This window comes from Diabrotica undecimpunctata, chromosome 3, assembly GCF_040954645.1.
Source record: "Diabrotica undecimpunctata isolate CICGRU chromosome 3, icDiaUnde3, whole genome shotgun sequence".
Classification (NCBI taxonomy): Eukaryota; Metazoa; Arthropoda; class Insecta; order Coleoptera; family Chrysomelidae; genus Diabrotica; species Diabrotica undecimpunctata.
In genome coordinates this window covers 169,542,091-169,566,611 of record NC_092805.1, presented here as the reverse complement: position 1 = coordinate 169,566,611, position 24,521 = coordinate 169,542,091, and the positions used below count along the sequence as shown (strand labels likewise).

The following is a 24,521-nucleotide window of genomic DNA, read 5'->3' as shown; positions in this document are numbered from 1 at the left end:
TCATTACGTGATAAAATATTTCCTATAATTAGAAAATTCAAAAATGTTTGATGCATTAAAACTCTTAAAATTTATGCTGCGCCTTTATTTTTGTTTTCTAAAATTTCATTTTCTTATTAATCTAACGTTGGGCCAACTGATATGGGAAGGGGCTCGTAATATTATCTAATTATCGCCAAGTGATAAAATTAAGTTTTTTGGATCTCCAACAGATGGCGCTTAGTTAATAAATCTATTTTAATAAATTAATTTCAGTTAAATGTGTTAAATTATAAAAAATTTATATTTTTTAAAAACAATTAGATTAAGTAGTATTATATTAAACACTTTATTTAACCCGCTGAACAACTTTTTCATGATATTGTTCTCTTTAAAATTATATTTTTTGAAAACGATTTCCAGAGTGGAAATCGAAACGTCAAACAATAGGTTAAAATGTAATTTTGATTACAGACATTGTGGCTTAATCCCTTATAAACATAATATTAAATTAGTTATTAATAATGACGGATTCATACCAATCGTTGCGTCAGAATAACAAGGTTCTATCTGCCATTTTTTTCAAAACTGAGATTTTTATGTAAAATGGTTCTATTTGATGTTCTTCACCTTAATATGATACTAGCACCGACATCTATTAACAGGTAGCTGAAATACGAATGTTACAGGGTTCTATCTCAGAGAATTTTAAATGTTGATCAGTTAACAGAGTTCTAACTGAAATAAAAACAGTCAGCTAAGTACACATGGTTCTATCTGCAAGAACTAAAAGTGCTTATGAGTTAACAAGATCCTAGCTTGCAAAAAAGAACCGCCAATTCCTCAGTACACAAAATACCATCTACAAACATTTAAATAAGTTCTCATAACCTAACCTTGATGATTTATTAGTATTATTGTAAGTTTTGTTGAAAACAGTTTTAAAGTACTAAAGTGTTTTATTTACTTGCATCAAAATGAGAGATTCCTGGATTATACCAGTTAGTTAGATCACGATGGGAATGATGATTTTGAATATTCTCGTGAAGAAGAGTATACTAATAAACAAAACACCGACAACGGTAAGTTACAAACAAAAATTCTTAAGATTGATTTGATTTCGACAAATTATCATATTTTAGAAAGCAGTGAGAGCATCACAATTTTGCAGTTGGATTCGATAATGAATGTGGCTAATGGAAATCTGGAACAGAATAATAACAATTCAGCTATTTTAGACGTAGAACTTCAAAGGGATGACAATGACAAGTAGGTTATTTTTGTATTTAAGTATTTAAGAGTAATTTTTCTACATGATATATTATTGTTACAGTATACTAACTGAAACTCCTTCAACTTCGAAGAATACTAGAAAACGAAAAAAATGTGAATCCAACTGGAAAGCACATGAAAGAAAACGCCTTTGTCAGAGTGGTAAAGATTACGTAAGTGTAAGGGGAAAGGAAGTCAAAGAATGAAAAAGTATTTATAAGAAAAACTGTCTTGAAAATTGTAAGTTTAAATGTGGAACAACCATTTGCGAAGAAAAACAACAAGAGTTCTTCAGAACTTATTGGTCATCGTCACAAAATGAAAAATTTTTATTTTTAAGTCAAGTTACAAGAAAAGTTTTGAAAGCCAGAACAACTATTCAAAGACCGTCAAGAAGGATGTATTCATTTGAATATTTTTTAACTATTCGTGGAGAAAAAATCCGAGTTTGTAAAAACTTTTTTTTGGGAACGTTAAACATTTCTCAAAAACCTATATACACAGCCCATAAAGAAGAAAACCTACCATCTGAGGTTGTAAAGATCTGAGAGGTAAAACAAGCAGCAGGTCTATAACGAGTGATAGAAAAGAGGACGTAAAAAATCACATTAAATTATTCCCTGTAGTTGAGTCACATTACTGCCGAAAGACTACTCAACGGAAATATTTGGAAGCAAATTTGAGTGTAGTGAAATTATATCAATTGTATGTTAAATGGTGTAAAGAACAAAATAAAAATCCAGTTAAGCTGTCATATTACCGATATATATTCAACACTGAATTTAACTACAGCTTTCATATTCCTAAAAAAGATCGCTGTTTAAGGTGTGAGAATTATAAAATAAAAAGAGCTGACAACATATTAACAGACGAAGAACAAACCGGTTTTGATCAGCATATCAAAACAAAAAATGACATGAGACTGCAAAGAAATTCCGATAGAGAAAACAAAGTACCTGTTCTTAGTTTTGATTTGGAAAATGTCATTACATGTCCGAGGTCAGAAGTTGGCGATGTTTTTTATATGCATAAAATAAATATTTATAATTTGGCAGGTTTTTACTCATTAACAAAAACAGTCTACTGTGCGATATGGACCGAAGCCAAACAAGGAAGAAAGGGAACTGTATTGGCCAGTGCTTTCCGAAAAATTTTAGACAGAGTTTTGGAAGACAACAATATCTCTGATCTAGTTACATGGAGCGATTCATGTGTATCCCAGAATAGAAATTCACTTATATCCTTTTGTGTGATGGATGCATTGAAAGAACATCCCGAGGTAAGCAGTATCACAATGAAGTACTCAGTACCAGGTCATGGGGCTATCCAAGAAGTAGACAACGTTCATAGTAATATTGAGAGATATATGGACAAAACAGAATTTTATTCACCTCTTACATTTATAAGAAATTTAAAATCTGTAAATAAGAGGCATCCATATCTCATTTTGCAGATGAAGGATGAAGATTTTAAAAACTATGAAACTAAACAACTAGATTTAAAAAAAAATCCGTTTGCCAAAGTAGCATCACTTAAATTTACTCAGAATGCCACCGAAGTCGAATACAAGATTAGTCATTCTGAATATATTTTTACAAAGGTTTCCTTGTTACCTCAAATGTCACGAGTACTAAGATACATTAGTGGCCCTAAGACACGAGGTGGTCCAAAATTGCGTGGGGGTTCAACACGCGGCAGGGGTAGTACTCGAATTGCTACAAACAGAAATAGACAATCCACGATTCTAAACCTAAAACCAAAAGTTTTACCAATTCGGAATGAACTTTCTAAAGAAAAAATTGCTGCAATACAGAAAATGATGTCTTCATGCATGCCTGATATTGACAAACAATATTTTAGTCACTTGTTAAACTCAATAACAACTATTTAAGTTAAATATTTTATAATTATTTGCATTATACTTATTCTTTTAATAGAATTAATAGAATAGAATTAATAGAACAATATTAGAATTACTTTTTTTCTTTCACATAAGTTACATTATATTTTCCAAATACTTTTATTTGTTTGTAAGCACTGTGCAAGACAACTACTAATTTGTAAACATTTCTGAAAATATAATAAATATTTAGGTGTATGTAGTAGATAAGACTTTATTAAATGATACCCTGAAGTTGTTTTATTATTTACTAATTTTTAAACAAGGGTGTATATGGTAGATAGAACTTTGTTAAATAACTTTAAATCATTTCTCAGATCAGAACACCTTTGTATTAACTATTGAAGTAACTTTTTACGGTTAATAAGAATATATTAATTTAGTTAAATTTTTTTCCTAAATTTACATTGTTAAAACATACAAGTGGCGATAATAGTAAAATAAATACATAACATAGAAACTTTAAACACTCATAACTCAAAATGGCACCTGAGGTAGTTAGAACTATGTTATTTCAATGCAACGCAATAGTGACTAGAAATATGATGCTCTCGAACTAGGTGTTGTAGGTTCCGTAGTGTAGCGGTTATCACGTCTGCTTTACACGCAGAAGGTCCCCGGTTCGATCCCGGGCGGAACCACGTTTTTTGTTTTTTTTGCTGTTTTTTAATAAAACAATTTGAAACAAACAAACAACTAAAAACAAAACTTGTAAGATATGTATGTACAAGTGTTTAAAATCCTTGTAATTTTATTATTTTCTATCTGATAGCATTGTAAAAATTGTTAATTTCCACAAACTTGCGATTAAAAATTGAATTGCCTAAAAACTATGTTATAATGAATCGTTCTGAAATTTTTATCACATATTGTCTACTACAAAGACCTTCTTTTGACGTAAAATTAAAAGTTTTAAAGTTCTTTTTAAAATGAATACTCTTTACCTCCTACTCTTTTTAACGTTTCTTTTCAATGCGACTTTAAATTTTTGCAAAATGCAACCTCCCACTTCCGATACCAGCAAGAAATTTAACAATAAGATTGTTTATTTAATCTAAATAGAAATTTGAGTTACCAACCAATAAAACTATCACTTGTGTTTGCCTGTCTACTTTCTTATCACAGTTATCCGCAACTTTGTAGGTCAAGTGGATAATTTTATGCAATCATACCAACAATACAATTACATTAGGTCCATTAGTTATCCTCGTAATGTGCAGCATCCTTTTTTAATTTGCAAATGATGAAAATTTATCGCTTATAAAAAATGAAACGCGAAATTACTGGACTCACGTTGAAGGAGATGAATGCAAAATGAGCATCGCATTACGAATTGTTGTAGGATGTTGGAGATTACATAAATACATAACTTCCAGTATTTATGTCGTATATATAAACCAGAGTGAGTTGGTAATTTCTTGATTTAATTTTATCTGATTGAGAATTAACTAGAAACAATGTAGAACCGCAATTTAATATTGGGATAAAGAGGTGTGTTTGATGAAGTAATAGAAAACTATGGAATTAGACTATCATCTATTATATAATATCATATATCTTTATATATAAAAATGTCGTTACGACGTTTGTTTACGCTAATATCCGAAACCAATACAATTTTGTGAAAGTTTGGTCCAATTTAAGTGATTGGATATTTTTCACTCACTAGTTTTTTTATTGTACATTTAAGATTTTTTTAAGACTCCAGCTGTATAGTTCTAGGTAACATTTATTCTACATTTTATTGAGACCTGACATTTGTGTTTTTTATTTATTATAGTATACAAAATTAAAACTCTACATTGCTGTAAAAGCGACTTTAGAACATCATGATCATGGTCTAGATCATTGTCTATGAAATTAAGGCTTGTATACACTTGTCATGCAGCCTTTCGATCACACTTCTTCTTCTTCTTCAAGTGCCCTGTCCGTTGCGGACGTTGGCTATTAACATGGCAATTGTGATCTTATTTGCGGCGCTTCTGAATAGTTTGACCGATGTGAGCCCGAACCACTTCCTCAGATTTTGGAGCCACGAGTGTCTTCTCCTGCCTGGCCCTCGCTTACTGTCTATTTTTCCCTGGACAATCAATTGCAGTAGACGGTACTTATCGTGTCTCAATATGTGGCCTAGATATTCAAGCTTTCTTTGTTTAATTGTATTCACGATTTCTTTCTCCTTTCCGATTCTTTGGATTACCTCTATGTTGGTGACATGTTCGGTCCAGGATATACGAAGAATGCGTCTGTACACCCACATTTCGAATGCTTCTAGTTTTCTCGTGAGCGTCTCCGTCAGCGTCCAGGCCTCCACACCATACAGTAAGATCGGAAAAATGTAGCATTTAACTAGACGTAGTTTTAGGGTTAGTAGACATCAGTTTAATGAGTCACTTGCTGAAACTTTTCCTTAGGATATTACACCCAAGAATGTACAAGATGCTAGAAGAACTTAGCGGGTCAACACAATTCGGTTTTAAGGGAGGACTAGGAACAAGAGAGGCAATTTTATGTTTGAACACCTTAATACAAAACTGTTTAGATCAACGAAAAGATGTCTACCTCACCTTCATCGACTACGAGAAGGCATTTGACAATGTTAAACATGATATCATGATGGAACTACTACATAGGGCCAACATTGACCAGAAGGAGATCAGAATTATTCAGAATCTATACTGGAACCAAATGGCAAAGGTGAGGATTGATCAAGACCAATATACGGATGAATTTGAAATCCGGAAAGGTGTCCGCCAAGTCTGCATACTCTCTCTGATGCTTTTTAATTTATATGTTGAAAATATATTTGCGGAAGCATTAGAAGACACGGAATTAGGCATTAAGGTGAACGGCATACCAATTAGCAACCTATCAGCAGTTATTACTTGAGAGGGTGAATAGCATAGGTAAAAAATATGGCCTCAAAATCAACATTTTGAAAACGAAATATATGGTCATTAGCAGAAACCTTCCAGAAAACCCGATAATATGCATAGGTGCGATCGCATAAAACGCGTGAAAACTTTTAAATACCTTGGCACCACAATCAATGACCAATCGGATCCACAACAAGAGATAAAAACCCGAATACAAATGGCAAGACAAGCTTTTGTGAAATTCAAACCGCTCCTATGTAATCAAAACCTAAATTTCGAAATACGCTACAGAATGGTCAAGTGCTACATATGGTCCATCTTGCTTTATGGCCCTCATTTTGGTGTCAAACTCGTAGGAGCAGTGGAGTCATCGTCGTATGCCTTTCAGGCCAGGAAGACCAGGGTCCAGCCAATTTTATAATTGGAGGGTCACGAATTCAGCCATGTAGCAGCACCCTAACATTCCAGATCTTAAAATATCCTATTTCGAAGATATTGCCTGGTCGTCTACAATCATCTGCCAGGTCGCCCATTTCACTTTATATACACTTTATATACAAAATAACTTTAACAAAATTAACTTTATATCTATATACAAAAGTATTCTATTACCTTGCGCCTCTAGTCTTTCCTGATGTATCATATTCTGATTTACTGCTTGTGTATAGATATCCAAAGTTCGTATCGTATTTAGTTTCCGTATTCATTCAACTTTGATAAAGTATTCCTTGTTATAATTAAGTACTTGTTTTTGTACCTTTGTCACTAGTATTCTAATTTGTAGAGATTTATTAGAATAGGATGTATGTAAGTTATTTGTTTATTGACTTTACTTCTTTTAAATAGAGTTTCAGATAGTTATCTTGCATATTATTTGTATATATGGTAATGTATACCATACCCAAGGCGAAAGGAGAAAACAAGCGGGTTCTAGATTAAACATAGGCATTCTCCCACTATTGTGGGACAGTAACAGATGTAATTACACAAAAAATTCGTTGATAGAGAGTAGTAAACGTAAATATTAGGTACATGGTGCCTGAAAAAACAAAAAAAAAAGAAGGGCACGAAGAAGGAGAGTTTGTTACACTTTTATGTTGTTAGTCTTATCTTATAAGTTGTTTCCGTAAAAACTCTTTTTTATTTCATTTCAATAAACTAGTTTTAAAAATTTAGGATGTAGTAAATAAACAAAAAATTTTAAAAAGAAATATCATTGCACCGTTATCTCAGTTTAAACAAAAACAACACCGCACAAAACTTAAACAAAAAACGAGAAGCGTCCTGCAACAAGAATACGAATAGTTGGCAGTTGGCAGTGTTGGTCTGTGATCGGAGACGACAACGGAGACGACAACGGAGACGGGTGGGAGTAGGATTGGTCACACGGCAGGCGCAGGTGTGGCATGCGGCATTCACAAGACACAGTCAATCCCCCTGTCATACAGTCGTCCGGCTGTATGATGGTAATCAAAACAGGAGGTTGCCAGGAGGAGCAGGTCTATTTAAGCCTTTATTATTATAGACTTATCGAGCAATTGAAGCTGATAACATCGAAGGAGATGAAAACATTGTTATGGTCTTAAAAATAACGATAAAATATAAATGACTCACCGGTTGCGTTTGTATTCCACTAGTAATCTCGGTAATATTTCTCCAAATATCTGGCGTGCTTATCTCGCCTGTCCTAAGCTTTTGAGTAAATAATTTCCTATCTAAATTGTAAGTCACAGCTCCTGTAAATAAATCATAAGCCAATAAGACTAATAGTATATAGGTTGTTCATATTATATTCAAGTTTATCTCTTCATGATGCTAGTATTATACGGATGCAGGATAGTGGAAATTGCTGATTTTCGACCTCTGATTTGTTATTCCTCCTTGCCATTCACTGAAGACAATGGGCATGGGGGCATAGGGTATTGCTAAAGGGGTTGAAAATTGTGACAGAAGTTACTGGAGGTATCCTTACTTTGGAAGTTTAAAAACAAAAAAAGTTACCTTGATTTCACGAAATTTCTTTACTTAACATATTTTCTGAGGCTGGAAACTGGACTTTAGCTGTCACGCAAAAAACTGTATCTATAGACTGGGACAACGACCGAGGATAAGAAAATGAGGGTGGAAGCTAGCACTGGAACACAAACCTTGGAAGTCTCCTTAAAAGACTGGAACAGGTACAACTGAACACAATGGCAACATGTGGTTATCTTCAAAACTTCACTCTAATTGTAACTATTAATTGAACTGCTACTATACTTTAGACTGCTACACATTTTCCCATAAAAAAAGGACAAAGGACGAGGAAACAATACAATTTCGACGAAAAATTTGGACAAACGCTAGAAGCAGCTATCAACGCTGGCAGCGTGAGTAAATTCTTAAAAATAAATCGCTTAACTTGGTATAAACAAAACACAAAACAGGAATATTGATTTAAAACGCAGTATTGAGCGGCGGAATATCGAGGAAATAACCATCTGTGAAATAATAAACAAACTCTAAAATGGTTTATAATCGACCTCGGGAAGCAATCAATATCAACGCAAAGAGGATTGAAAATACTTAACTTGTACGATAGGAAACAAAAATACATGGAAATTATTCTTCGGTTTTGTAATACATATACGAGGGGATTTCAATATATACCCGAGAATTTAGAAATGCTACAACATATATGAAGCAACAAGAAATCGGGAGTCCTCTCTTCGATAGCGAAATAATTGAACCGCAAATTCAAAGGCTTTTACTAGAGGCTATTGAACGATACTAGGAATAACCTTTTATTCCGACATGCATCCTACTGTTCACCTTTAAAAATACTATCTTTTTCACTCTTTACTTAGAGAACTTGTATGACTCAACTCTCACCAGGAACACTTGTGAAAGTGAACTCTACGTGGAGGAGACAATCCATCCTTGACGAACGCTGGTTTTTAGTTTGAAGTTATTATTAAAATAACTTATTAAATTATTATTAAATAATGATAGAAGATACACAGTAGTAATTATTAAATATAATAGTTTAAGGTATTGATATTCTTACCTACAGTCCTTCGGTTGCTCAAACTATTATTATAACTACTTCTTCTTTGAGAGCCAGATCTTCTAAAACTATTATTCCTTAACGAAATAATTTCTTCGCCATCACTAAATGAAAAGTACCTAAAAATAAAGACTTTTAACGATTTAGGTACAAATAAAAAGTGTTTTTGCAGTTTGAGTTTAGTTCAGTTCAGTTTTGTGTATTATTCATTGGATCCTGATTTATTTTTACCAAAAACGAATTGAATAATGTTTCTTTTTCTTCAAGTTCTATCTTCTATCAAAAGTTGGAAATCACCATGACTATGCTAATCTAGTTAATCTATCCTCTAAGTATCATAACATGAGCATTTGAGACATGAAAAAGAACAACGGGGAGAGTACTCAATCCTGGCGGATTTCCTCCTATATTTTAATCTCTCCGGTTTTGGCATTTCAACGTCTACCTTAGCAGTTTGAGTCCAATATAGATGAGAAATAATTTTTATATCACGACTGTTGTATATTCATTTTAGTGTGTCTAAAAGTAAATTATATATTTAAAAAAGTGTATTTAAAACTAGTCAAACTCTAGAAAGGTCCTTTCAAAATCTGCAATCTACAAGTATATGTGTCGGTTTAAGTCCATGTATCTCTGGGTATTTCTGGTCTTCTAAACGTAAATTGAACTGTAACTGAAATTTTTTTCTACCTTGTACTAATCGTATAATTGTGCTGGGCTTCCTGATGGCGTACATTTCGCAACCTAGAGAATTTCTGCCGTCCGATGCCTCATCTTCCTTCGGTCATTCCTTCAACGATCAACTGAAGAAAACCATACTTACTATTTCTAAAGACATGACCAAAATAAGATACAATAAGGTCTCTTTTTATACTCACAACGTTGGTGGCATGGTACATACGATATTTTTAGGATCCTCCACATCTCGAAGGCTTCAATTCGCTTTTCAGTAGCTTGCGTCAGTGTCCAGGCTTCAACTCTATACAGTAACACTGAAAGAATGTTGCAGCTCACTATCCGCATCTTGGTTCCCCAACTGAGATCACTGCAGCACAGCAAGGATGTCAACTTAAAAAATGTTGACCGTGCCATTTCAATCTGGATCTAATCTCTTGAGCGTAGTCGCAATGTGAGTTGAGGCTAATTCCGAGGTAAGTAAATCTGTCGACTCTCTGAATCTCTTCGCTACCTGCCATTAGTGCCCGGGATCTAAATTTGCAAGGCTGACAACCATGAATTTAGTTTTCTTAATATTAAGGTCTAGTCCATATGCTACGCTTATAGTTCTCACTCGGTCTAGTAAGGATTGAAGATCATTTAAGCTGGTTGCTAGTGTCATCGGCGTAGCCGATATTATTGATGTATTCACCGTTCACTCGGATTCTTATCTCTGGGTTTGTGAGGGCTTCAGTAAAAATTTTCCTAAAGTATACATTGAAAAGAGTCGGCGAGAGCACACAGCCTTGCCTTACTCCTAGCATTATCTTTACTTGGTCTATTAGCTGGTCTTCGACCTTGACTTGAGCACGCGTTCCAGTATAAATTCATGATGATCCGAACGTCCTTCTCATCCAATCCTAGTCTTTGAAGGGCGACGGCCATCTTCTGATGCTTACAACGGTCAAATGCCTTGGAGTAGTCAATAAAACAAATATAGATATCACAACTGACATCGCGGCATCTCTGAAGTATTACTTGAAGGGTGAAAAGTGCTTCACGTATACCCATGGAATTGCGTTTCCGTTTCCGTTTGCGGAATCCAAATTGCATTTCACCGACATTTTCTTCGCACAAATTTTGTAAAATATTACACACATTTTGTAATGGTAAGTATCAATGTATGGTATTAAGATTGCTTTTATAAAAGGAAAAAGTCCTGGTTTGCAATATATTTGAAATAATATATTTTTTTCAGTAGCCAACCTATTAACACTGATGTTGTTTCAGATATGAGAGTTATCATACTGCAGAATCCTTTTCACTAAAGTACTAAGTAATTTTTGTAATGTTTTGAGATTAAAATAATATTCAAAAATGTTTTATTGCTCTGGTTGTGTTTTCGATAATATATATCTTACTAAACAATGGACATATCTACCATCCATAAAAACTAATGCAAAAATAATTTAGTTTTGAATAATCTTTACCTCTTTAATATACTTTTCGGCTTTTCCTTCTGCCTTTGCTCCTCTTCTTCTTTTCCTAGAGTGGCGTATACGGTGAAGGAAATAAACTGGCCCTTAAAGAAATCATCGATTTTCTTTACCGGTAATAATATACAGGAAAATTCTTCGTTTATCGTTGGCCATGAGTCTTTCGCTGTTTTGGTTTCGAATTTTTGTTTACTTGGGTAGAATGTTACCTGGAACAAAAATAATTTTAAGAAAATCACATATCATCAATGCTTTAATTTAAATATGGCAAGATGGCGAGGAAAAAAATCACTGTAAGTCGGATTTCAACTTTTTGTTTTTGTTCTTAGATGGCGCTATATCGCCCATATGGAGTTGGTTTATAATTACTTCTTTTGACTGAAAAGATTTGATTTCACGTTTAGAGCTTCTGTATAGTCGCTCTGAATAATCCTCATAGGACGGATAAGCGAATAGTGGACGCACTGTTCTGAAGTCAAATCTTAATTGTCTTTTTTGTATTTTCATTTACTGACGTTTTGAGTATAAGATATCAATTCGCAAAAAGTTCTTGTCTGGATAAACTGATATGTTGTGAAATGCAAATTTAGATTTCCCATGTCAGTCCATTCATCGTCTATTTTGCTTTGAAAATTGTAGAAGGCACAGATTTGGGCAATTATCTGAATTTTGCTTTCGAAAACTACTAAGAAATCTTTGGATTTCAAATTTTTGTTTTAATCTTAAAAGCTTCTTTTTTAACCCATGATCGACTTTTGACTTTTATACGTCACTGGAAGAGATTCTACTTTTATGTCCGTGTAAACGCTCTTTTAAGGTTTTCTTATCTATTATAAAGGTTTAAGTTGCCACCCGTTTTAGCCTGTTTTATCTTCATTATACAGTTTTTCAGGTATATTAAATAACTTTGGAAACTTCAGTCCCGTCAGTTGATAGATTTTCTCCGCTCATCTGTAAGCAAAAAATTGAAAAAATCTGTCACAGTCCCGAACAGGATCTTTTTTAATTATTTTAGAGAGACAGAGCTCCAATTTCTTGGTTTGATGATGAACTAATAGTAATACGAGAAAATCTTTCCACAGTCAAGATAATTGCTGATGTTACAAAGGAATATAGTGAGTATAAAAAGTTTAAGAAGCACTATAAATCAACCATATCATTAAAGAAAAAACTGGCTTTTGAGAATTTCTTTTCCAATTCAGAAAATATATCTCGTGATAGTTGGAAAGTTATAAATTATCACAGAAATAAATTTCAAAATAAAAAAGTCTGTCCAAGCGCGATTACATCAAATAACTTTGTTTCTTATTCATCTAAACAATTTATTTCACTACACTTTTCCTATAAAATGTGTTTGCTTCGCAGATGATACAACTCTCATTAATACTGATATTAATCAGAATAATTTAAAAATTAAAATTGATAGTGATACCCAGAAAGCAAAAAACTGGAATGCACATAATGGGCTGAAGTTAAATGAAGAGAAAAAGCATAATTTGATTTTTAGTTCCGATTGGAAGTATGTCTCAAGAAATAGTGTTAAACTATTAGAAATATTTCTAGATGATAATTTGGATTGGATTGCTCATATAGGTTACTTAAGTTCTAGACTTGCTACAAGTATATTTTTAATACGTAACTTAGCTTATATGATTCATAAAAATACCCTTAGAATCTGCTACTTTGAACTATTCCATACCCATTTATAATACGGAATAACTGTTTGGGGTAATTCTTCTCACACAGATCGAATTTTTAAACTACAAAAAAGAGTAGTGAGGATACTTACAAGAGCAGAGTATAGAGGACACTGTTAACCTTTATTTCTGGATTTAGGTATTATGCCACTACCTTCACTCTATATATATGAGACGCTGATTGAAATTCATGCCAATAAAGGTAAGTTTAACATAAACTCCAACTTCCATGATCACGATACAAGATCTAGAGATGCTATTAGAGCACAACGTTTTAGGTTGATAAAGAGCATAAAACATTCAACTGATGTTGGTTTGTATAACTTTTTGCCAGATGACGTAAAAAGTCTTCACTTGTTATCGTTTAAGTTTAAACTCAAATCTCATTTTTTGAAACATTGTTTCTATTCAAAAACGGAGTACCTAAGTACAGCTTTTACACAAGTGTACTAGTTTGGTCGGGGTATTTGCCTATCATGATAATATATTATGATAATAATACAAGGCAAGGTAGACGGAAGAAGAGGGCCAGGTCGAAGAAGAACGTCATGGCTTAGAAACCTGAGAGATTGGTTTAACAGATCCTCTGCATCTCTTTTCCGAGCTGCCGTCAACAAAATTACTATAGCCAATTTGATAGCCAACGCTCGATAATCGAGCTCGGCACATGAAGAAGAAGATAATATTTCATGTTTTTTATATGTCTATTAAGTGTGTTTGTCATTTTTTAAATTGTTAATATTACATATCCGTTTGTACGGTTTAAATTCGCAAAAATTTTTATATGTATGTAAATTGTCACTATTCCTTTGACTTTTCGAAAATAAAACTATTTTTATATATTGACTAAATAAGTTCTATTCTATTCTATTCTATAATAATATACCAGCATTGATCAACCATTATGAGATTTTTAGTAGAACAGATAACCCAAATATTCCTTCTCTCGTTTGCTGAGGTTTAGTAATTATTTTAGTGTATGTAATTTTATGCCTATTTTAGTGTATGCTAAATGCTAATTGTCTGATTGTAGACTCTGATATTGGCTGTCTGGTTGTAATAAATCTTTATAATCCAAAGTCGATTTCAAAATATAGAGAAATATTTAGGAAAAACCTTCGTTTAAAATTAACTTGTCTGTAAATAAAATTAGAAAATTTCTTATACCAATAAAATGTTTATGGTCCATAAAAGTAACTAGTTTCCAAAATTAGCAAGTTTCCCGTATTTACTCTGTTAGACGGAATTGTATAATATAAAATAAAACGTTTAATTATCTCGGAACACTGGCCTTCTGTTGCTATAAATAATTTTATACAGTTAAATTTTTTATTGAAGACATAATTTTAAAATGCTTTAAAATTATTCACCTCGAATTTAGTTGAAAAACGTTTTTTTTTTAATGATTTAGTATGAAAAAAATGTTACCAATTCAAATTACGGAGAAATAAATACAAACACAAGCAAATTCACGGGACAAAGGTTGAATTGTGAAGCGCCTATTGCGATGGTAATAATCAGTGATATTATTACCGAAATTTCTCTGGTGTAGCAAGCACCACATCAGCAGTCACGGTCACATATGTATTAATAATTGTAATAAATTATTGAATACAGTTATAAATTATCCAAACAAAAGAATTATATCTACACGAACAAAATCTAGATTATGTAGAAGAAATCCGATTCTTGGGTATGAAGTTTAATAAAAAATTAATTTAGAAGACACATATTCGACAGCTGAAAAATTTCTGTCTACCTGGTATAAATTTACTACGATCACTCGCCTTTAAAAACTGGGGTGCCGATTATTCAAGTTTAATACTTATTTACAAATCCATAATTCGATCAAAACTTGACTACGGAGCCATCGTCTACAACTCCCCAAAAAAAAACACATTTAAAGTCACTGGATATTATCCAAAATAGATGTCTACGTATTTCTTTAGGTGCTCACTATACAAGTCTCATTCAAAGTCTCTATTGGGAAAGTGGAGAACTTCCTCTTGTTTTCAGAAGACAATATCCAAGCCTAACATATGCAGCAGCAGTGTCATCAAATCGAAATAATCCAGTACTGGATTATAATTTCAACAAACAGATCAAATTTATCATCCTTTTTACTTTCGTATACAATCATACTTATCCAAATTAAATTTTCAATTTCCAAAAACCTATGATACCTCTTCAATCCACAACCTTGCACCATGGACAATATCTATTCCTGCTATAACATCAGTCTAACAAACCTAAGAAAATCCGAGATATGATCAATCGTCATTAAATAAAAGTTTCATACACTATTAAACAGATATGGCAATACCTACAACGTATACACCGATGCGTCAAAAAATGAAGACAGAGTTGGAGCAGCAATTTATTCGGAAGGTTAGTTTCAAATTGTCGTCAATTACAACCATCTTTTCGGCTGAATTATTCGAAATTCTAAAAGCACTATCCTTAATACAAAATAAAAATAAAGAAAGATGTATAATAATCACAGATTCTCTAAGTTCATTATCCTCACTGACTCAATTGTACTGTGACAACTCCCTTCTACTTCTTATTAAAAAAGAACTTAAAAACATTTCAAATACGATCATCCAAGTTCACTTTTTATGGGTTCCTTTTCATGTCAGAATTGAAGGTAACGAAGTTATAGATAAACTGGCTAAAAACGCACCAACTAACCCGATGTCCGAAGAAAGTAACATATTGGTACAAAACGATTTAAAACCATACTTAAAACAAAAAAATAATTCAAAAATGGCAACAAACTTGGAACAACACTCCATTAGGGGTATACTAAGTCAACAAACATCCACATCTTTGGAAACCAAAAATAAAAGACAGAAGAGAGCAAATGATACTTACCCGTCTCCGTATCGGCCATACACGACTCACTCATGACTAGTACAACAGTGTTCTAACGGTAAAACATTTTTTAATACAGTGTCCCTAATATAACAGTGAACAACTCAAATATAGCATACCCAACTCCCTAAGAGATGCCCTAGAAGAAAATACAGATAAGCAAAAAATATTTTCTTATCTTGAAGTAGTTGACAGTCGGGGGACAGAGTTGCTCGCGTCCGTGGTCTATCGCAAGGTACGATCACACGTGTCCCCTGGGTAACGCTAAATGAGCAGCAGCGATTCGCCGTTACGCGCGCTGATCCATGAGTGTACGAATCCCTAGTCGAAACGGCCCTTCTCAGGGCAGCGACGCAGACCTCAAAGTCATCTTCTGGAAGCCACCAAATGGCTAACATGCCAAGGGTGGGCGTTGGTTAGTAAGTAGTAGTTGACAGTCGTTCTAAGACTGTCTGTAAATATCGAAAACATACATTGTAATACACATACATATTATTATTGCAAAATTATGTATATACAGTAATTGTATCAACTGTCACATTAATCTAAATACGCTAATGACCCTGCGTAGTTGATGGATAATACCACAATAAAAGAATAATTAAGATAAGACTTACAACTTAAAAAAATAATTCAATATACTATCTGAATGTCAGTATGAATTTCAAGAAGGAAAATCCACTGAAGATGCAATCTGTGCTCTAACAGCAACATCTACAAAGCTCTTGATAATATAAGACCAGGTCTTTGTATATTTGTAGATTTATCAAAGGTATTTGACACTGATTCACACAAAATATTGCTTACTAAACTTAAAAAATATGGCATTAGAGGACTTGCATATAATATCCTAGAAAGTTATCTTTTAAACAAGCAACAACGTGTTTGTATAGATGGAGAAATTAGTAAGGGAAGAATTATATCCTATGGAGTCCCACAGGAATATCGATCCAGACTGAATATTACAGATAAGATAAAAACCTTTGCAGATGAGACAGCTATTTTATATGATGCAAATACATGGGGTACTTTAAAACAATAAGCCGAAACAGACTTTGCTACATATACATACAAGATTAAATATCAAGGTATATAGTACATTCGTTTAGCAAATTCCCATCTGTAAACATTAGCACGTGTTAATATTTGCCGTCTTATTCGTTAAGAGGCTATTAATTATAATTTATTACCTTAAGCCAGACAGATTTTCATGTTACAGATCCAAACTTGCCATTATTTTAAATTCAAATTGTATCGTGTTGATTTTTAAGTTAATATATTGTGTTATATTTATGTTATAGTTATTGTTAAGTTATTTACTGGTCATGTTATTTTTAAGAGTTTAGTTTAATTGTGATATAATGATTAAATTTCAAGAAATTCGTACAATAACAGTTTCAAAAGTAAATATTTTTAAAAATCATATGATACACATCAGTACGACCCTGTTTGGCTTTCACGTGCTTCTATTGATAATTGGGAATTTGTAAAATGAATACGGTTTAGTAATTAATAAACATTTACGATAAAATTCTCAAGCAAATAATATACTAGTTAAATTAAGAGGGCTACTACCAAGATTCAATATTTTTAAAACAATTTTTAGGAATAACTTATTTAAGAATTCTTTATTATGCACTGATACACTCTCAACTTACACCTATGCCCTTTTGGGATAGGGTGGAATACGGAATAAGTGACTAATTAGAATTATTTATGGGAAAACTTTAAAATATTCTAGCGAGCTGTTATGTAATGCGAGCTATAATGTTAGATATAGCTAATAAAGTTATAAACTTAAGCTCCCTACATTTTTTACTTATAATTAATAATTATATAATTATAAAAAATTAATGGGAAAATCCCAGTAGTTGGCTGTATACCATAGTTTAAAAAAGCATACAGAAGTTAAAACACTTCACAATTGTATTTAGGTATTTAAAAACATTTCATTAAAACTTTTAAAAGTGTCGTCAATTATATAATTATTCAAGGATACGTAAATTGACAAAGGCATAAATTAGGAATAGTGTAGGTTGAAGAATTGATCCTCGAGGAACACCAAAGGCAACATCCAACAAGGCCAGATCACATTCTCGATTTCTTACAACAAACAAATTATATCTTGCGAAAATACATCTTCCTATTAACTATTAAAATCAGAGATATCATCATAGGTATAATATTTACATAAGAAAAAATATTTCACTCTGTATTAATTTCACTTCTAATTAATACAATTAGTAATTTGTCTGCTACTAATTTGTTACATCCGCGAAAAAATTGGCGAACATTTCGCTGACGGCATATTTAATTAAACTTGTGAAAACGAAACCAAAGAAAAAATGAGAATTGATATGCCTTCAACAAGATGTAATTGGATCATGTATTACGTATTAAATAACAAGCAGTTCGACAGAAAAAAATTAAAACAGCTGATACGATGCAGGAACAAAAAAATGTGTTAAACTCTTTTTATTATTGATTCAGTATTTTTGGTTAAATGATTTTATTAAAGATTGTCTGCGTTTTTTAACGGTTTATAAATGAGTAGGTACTGTGGGTAACTATTCTTTTCAGTTATAAAGTATTATCATTAGGAAGGACCAAGTTTTCCTCTTTTTTTTTATTAACATGTCTATTTGCACTTTCGAAACTGCTGCACTCAATAATTTAAGCGATGTCATTCCGATCTATTCACGAATGTTTCCCAGCCAAGAAATTATTCTACGTCCCAACCTTCTTCGTCCAACTATCTTCCCTTGTATTATAAACTGTAGAAACGAACTCGATATGTCTCTAGAGACGTGGCCAAAAAACTCAAGTTTTCTTTTTTTTTATACTAAATATAATTTCAGGTTCAATATTTAGTCTTTCTAGAACTGCCTGCAAAATGTACAGGAAGTTCGTAAGATATTTGAAAAGCTGAAGAACAGAAAAGCAGCAGGTAAAGACGAAATACCAAACGAATTACTGAAATATTGTGGAGCAGCAATGACAGAACAATTAACAACAATAAAACAATAAAATACAGGAAAAATGGAGAACGAGCGAACTAATTCTACTATTCAAAAACGGAGATAAAAAACAGCCAGAAAACTACATAGGTATAAACTTGTTAAATATTACGTTAAAACTTACGCTAAAATTTTACAAGTCCTAATAAATCAGAAGATAAGTTAAGCAGATAAACAACAGGGTTTCGTCGTGGAAGATCGTGTACAGATGCAATATTCGTTATAAAGCAAATTACTGAGAAATCACTAGAGTATAATAGACCAGCATTTCTATGTCTGATTGACATAAAGAAAGCGTTTGACAGAGTAAGACTTAAAGATGTAATCCATCTTCTGTATAATAGAGAAGTTCCCCTAAATATTATGAAAACTATCGAAAACATCTACAAAAACAACAAAATTGAAGTACACAACGTACAGAACCTATAGAAATAGGCAGCGGAATAAGACAAGAGGATTCATTGAGCCCCATGCTCTTCAATTTAATCATGGTTGAAATCATCAAAAGCGTTAACAAAGGAGGAGGATACAGAATGGGAAACAAAGAAATAATCTGTTAAGCAGACGACGCACTATTGATAGCACAAAAAGATAGTCTGCAAAAACTGGTCCACAGATTTAACATAGAGCAATAGAATTTAATATGACAATCTCATCTCAGAAAACTAAAATAATCGTAGTCAGCAAAGAACCAACCAGATGTAAAATATAAATTGATGGCATCAGTATTGAACAAGTAATGGAAATAAAATACCTGGGAAATACACTGTCCAGCTATGAAAACCTGGACAAAGAAGTGAGAGATCAAGTACAAAAAGCAAATGGACTGGCAGGATGCCTTAATAACACTATATGGCGAAACACACACATTAACACTGAGATAAAGTCAAGAATTTATAAAGCCGGTGTAAGACCAATAATGACATATGCCTCATAATTAAGACCCGACGCAGCCACAACGCAAAGGCTACAGAAAACGGCAGAGATGAGAGTACTGAGAAGAATTACAGGAAACACGCTGAGAGACCGAAAGAGAAGTGAAGACATTAGAAGAAGAGATAATTCACCAATCGACAAAAGAAGTATCGGACGACCGCGCAAAAGATGGAGTGACAACCTTCCATAGAGGTATTAATCCGCCAATGAACAAGCAGAATTACTTATAAAGAGGAAGAAGAAGAAGAACTGCCTGATTTGTGTGACTCTATCCATTCAGGACACTTGGGGAACGCGTCTGTGGACCCACATTTCAAAGGCCTTTATGTTTTTAAAGGAGTTCCTTATTTAATCTCCAGATTTTCACACCGTACAGGAGTCTAAAACTATAGCCATTCTGATTCTTAGAGTTATTAAAAGATACGGTACTGTCACCATTTTTTATTATTCCTAAGTTTTGTAGAAATGATTAAAATCTCCAATCTCCTTGAAAACCGACACATCAAATAAAAGTCGAATACAGCCCATCCAGATAGATACATGGAAAGATCATTACGCAAGGGAACTGAATGAAGACAGAGATATTTATAATACTGACTCACCTCAACGAATACGAGTACAAGGTGAATATGTAAACATGGAAGAAGAACAAATACAACAAGCGCTTAAATCGATGAAGAATAACAAAGCATCCGAGCCGGAGAACATACCAGCAGAACTTCTAAAAAACGGAACACCAAAACTAATAAGCTATCTTAAAGTGCTATTCACAAGATACTTAAATAGGGAATAAATCCAGAATAGTTGGAAAGAAGCATGGATTACTCCAATTCACAAAAAAGGTCCAAAAGATATTTGCGGAAACTACAGATGTATCTCTGTCACCAGTACCTTTAGCAGGCTGTTTGGTAAAATCTTAAAAAACATGATTGAGAAAGAATACGAACCTCATGAAATTGAACAGCAAGCAGGATTTAGAGCCGGAAGATCTTGCGTAGACCATATATTTACGCTAACACAACTGAATGAAAAGAAAGTTGCAAGAAACCAGGAAATACATCTTTTATTTGTGGATCTCACAAAAGCATATGACAAGATTCCTGTGAGAAAGCTGTGGCAGTCTCTTGAACGATCTTCATTAAATAGCACGATCATCGCCGCAGTCAAACAATTATACAATAAAGCATCATCAAAAATCAAACTAAACAACACCTTATCAGAAGAATTTCCAGTAACAAAAGGCTTACGACAAGGATGCTGCCTCTCTCCAATACTATTTAAGATCTATTTAAATGAAGCATTAAAACACTGGAGAAGATCATGTCCAGGAATCGGGATTCAACTTGACGACAATACAACAGTATACACTCTACATTTTGCGGACGACCAAGTAGTAGTGGCAACAGACAAGGAAGATTTAGAATTCATGACGAGACGGTTGTTTAAAACATATGAAGAATGGGGCCTCTCTGTAAATAGAAACAAAACGCAATACTTATGCATCGGGAATGAAGTAGAAGATCTAATGGTCAACGAACATGAAACAATCAAGAACTGTAAAGAATATATATTGTAACCGTTTCAAAAGATTTAAAAGAAAATCATTATAAATTTCAATAATTTTTTTTAAATAAAACTTCCAACCCCAACTATCTGTCAAGTACCTACCTGTAGCCGACTCAAGGATTCTTCTGTAATTCCCAAATATATCCGGTAGATGAGCATATTTTTCAACTTGTCACTCACGCCCAATTTCCAGAATCAGGCGCCATGATAGCGCTTCGCTCTTTTCTGTTAAGACCGTCCAACCGTTAAGACGTGTTTCCAAAGTGGGTCTCAATTTCAGAGGTGAGCTAAGCAATCCTTTTCTTGTTCATATTTCAGATAGATATTTATTTTTTTAGACCCTTATTAGAGAGGCTATAATGCTGATATTATATTTCTAATACTCGTCGCAAGATAGTATTGCTATGGAGTTATTCCAGATCATGGCCCAATAGCGGTATCTTTTTATGGAATACCTAACCCCTCTTATCTAGGATGGTGGTGATTTGATATAGTACGTAGCTGAATCAATGGTTTATTTGGTGACTGATTAAATAAGAAGAGAAACAGAGCAGATTGAGGTTGTACCAATTTTTATTATACCTACTTTCAAGACAACAGAAATGATTATGAACTCAAAAAAAATGAAAATATAGTGAAGTGTTCTAATTTAATTTAAAGGTTTATTTTCTTCATTGTTCCTAGTTAATAAATAACTATATTATTTTCAATGTAAACAAATTTCGAAATTTGGGGTTAATATATATATACATTCATTTTCTTTATAACCAATTCTTAATTTAATACGATACAAAGATTTTTTGTTTATAATAATGTTAACATAAAATAATATTTTGGAATCCCTTTGGGATGACGTAACTTTTACTGTTTTCCTTTTGTTCATTACTAAGAAATAATAAAGAATAGTTTTCTTGTAAACCTTCGATAAATCTTAATTTTTTTGCTCTTCCCCTTCGAGGATAAACCAGGGGTGGCGTCCAATAATAAATTATAATTTCATATTATCTAATTGTGCTTGAATTTAAGATACGATATAGTTTCTATATGTTTAAGAAAACCCCGCAAAATTCTCTTCGACAGTGAGCGATTCTGGCTTGTATATGTCATTGTAGCACGGTAGTGTTACAATATATTTGGGAACAACAATCAACAAGAGTGGGCGCACCGAAAAAGAGATAGAGCAAAGAATCGTGAAAGGAAAAAGGGTAATAGGATGCCTAAACCCGATGCTATGGTCAAAAAAACTATCAAATCAAAGAAAGCATCTCCTCTTTAACTCCATCTTTAAAAGTATAGTGCTCTATGGATGCGAAACATGGCATCTTACTAAATCCCTTGAGCGACGCCTACTTGCATTGGAAATGGACTTCTGGAGATCAGCTAGAAAATCAAGGCTTGATAGAATACAAAATGACCATATCAGAAATATAATGGGAGTCAAGTCAATCATCATTGACGAAATTCAAAGGAGACAACTGATCTGGTATGGTCATGTGAAAAGAATGAACGACAGGCTGCCAAACCAAATTTTAAAATGGACGCCAAGAGAAAGAAGGAAGAGAGGAAGGCCAAAACAATCCTGGCTGGGCGGCATTCAGAAGGCAATGTCGGAAAGAAACCTTCACCCTGGCGAATGGAATGACCGACGTAACTGGAAACTGGGAACCGGAAGGCGGAGAACGCTATAAAAAACTGGGGAAAAAAAATCTGCATTTTCCCAACAAAGTTACTTAAGTTCATTTCATACTATTTTAATACATTTAATATGGACTTTTCTAATAAAGTCATCCTATGAATGTACGTCAAAAATCGATCTAAAACTATTTTCTTGTAATGACTTTAAATTATCCACTATATTTTCCCTTTTCTTCTTAGTTTACGCCAGATACGTTTATCACTAGCACTTAAGTCATAAGACCTTTGTGCCATATCCTGTTTGTTTCCATTAAACTCAATAAGTCCTGTGGCCAAAACGAAGGTCAAAACAGTTTATTGGTACTTTTAGGATTTTTTCTGGTTCAATTGTCAGTTGACCAGTGCATTTCTGCCTCATATCACTTAGCACATTGTAATGGCATAGGATGTATATGGTAGTCTCTGTGGTAAATAGAAATGGTTTGTGGTTCTTAGAACACAACGGGACTCCCCCAGGTACGAAATTAATTAAATAACGTTTTGGCAGGTAGGTGGATAGGTAGATAGCACCTATTCAATGGCCATTAAGATCTTAAGATTTGACCCCGTTAGACTTTTATGGGGATATTTGAAGAACAAAGTGTATCAAAGTCGACCGAATATTGTAGAAGAGTTTAAGAGCGCATTTAATGGAGAGAGCAGTTTAACAATTTTTAGAATTTCACACCACCCTGAAAAATGGTCAGGGAATGCGGAAAAGAGAGAAAAAATTAAACTATTAGAAGAATTTTAAGCCTCCAATAGAGTATTTCAATCTATATCAATTGTGATAATTGTCCAGAATGTATTATTTAAAAGAGAAAATAAACGTTACTCTATTTTATTGTCTCGTAACCTTGATTCACTAAATTTTGATACCTCTCTTAATCCAGGATTATATCATCTGAATCATCTTATCTTATCAGTATTCCTAATGACGTGTAATTTGTATTTTATTTATTTTTTTATTTAGTTTAATATAAAATACCTTATACCCATTATATTGCTATTTTTATAATTATAATAATTTGGCTTTTACTGTACCAGACACGGGACTCCTTCTTAAGGTAAGGGTTGTATAAAATTTAAAATTATCTAAACAGGCTGAAAAAAAAATTGAACAAAACAATTTTTTAAAGAGCAATAAACTTTATATTAATGTATTATACAATGGAAAACTGGGAATAGAAATTAGAATTAGAGTATAGATATGCTTTATATTGTCTGTCCTGTCATATGGAGTTGAAGCCTGGACAATTACGAATGCCACTGAAAAAAGACTTGTATAGCTTTGATGTTATCGAAGAATGTGGAAAATTTCATGGGTACAACACGTAATGAACGTAGGGAAGACTTGAAACTTAAGAAAGATAAAAAAGAAAAAAAAATACTCAACACTATGAAAGAATAGGTTAACAATGAACGTCAAGAAGACGAAATTCATGATTATTCCAAAAAAATAAAGATTGAATGCAAATCTGTACATTCACAATAACGAAGTCGAATGGCTGCACAAATATAAATATTTGGG

The 24,521-nt window shown here is 33.1% G+C and overlaps 1 protein-coding gene and 1 non-coding gene across 2 annotated transcripts in view; one reads left to right on the top strand and one right to left on the bottom strand.

The window, feature by feature from the left end:
* Window positions 1-24,521, bottom strand: part of LOC140437794 (uncharacterized) — a 36,237-nt gene that overhangs the window by 5,514 nt on the left and 6,202 nt on the right. Inside the window, exons 2-4 of the mRNA XM_072527539.1 lie at window positions 11,221-11,435; window positions 9,074-9,192; window positions 7,642-7,763 (exon numbers count right to left, since the gene is read on the bottom strand). Of these exons, the coding sequence (XP_072383640.1) occupies window positions 7,642-7,763; window positions 9,074-9,192; window positions 11,221-11,435 (456 nt within the window). The remainder of the gene's footprint in view (window positions 1-7,641; window positions 7,764-9,073; window positions 9,193-11,220; window positions 11,436-24,521) is intronic.
* On the top strand, window positions 3,720-3,792 carry TRNAV-UAC (transfer RNA valine (anticodon UAC)). The gene has a single exon. It is a non-coding gene; the product is annotated as a tRNA-Val (tRNA).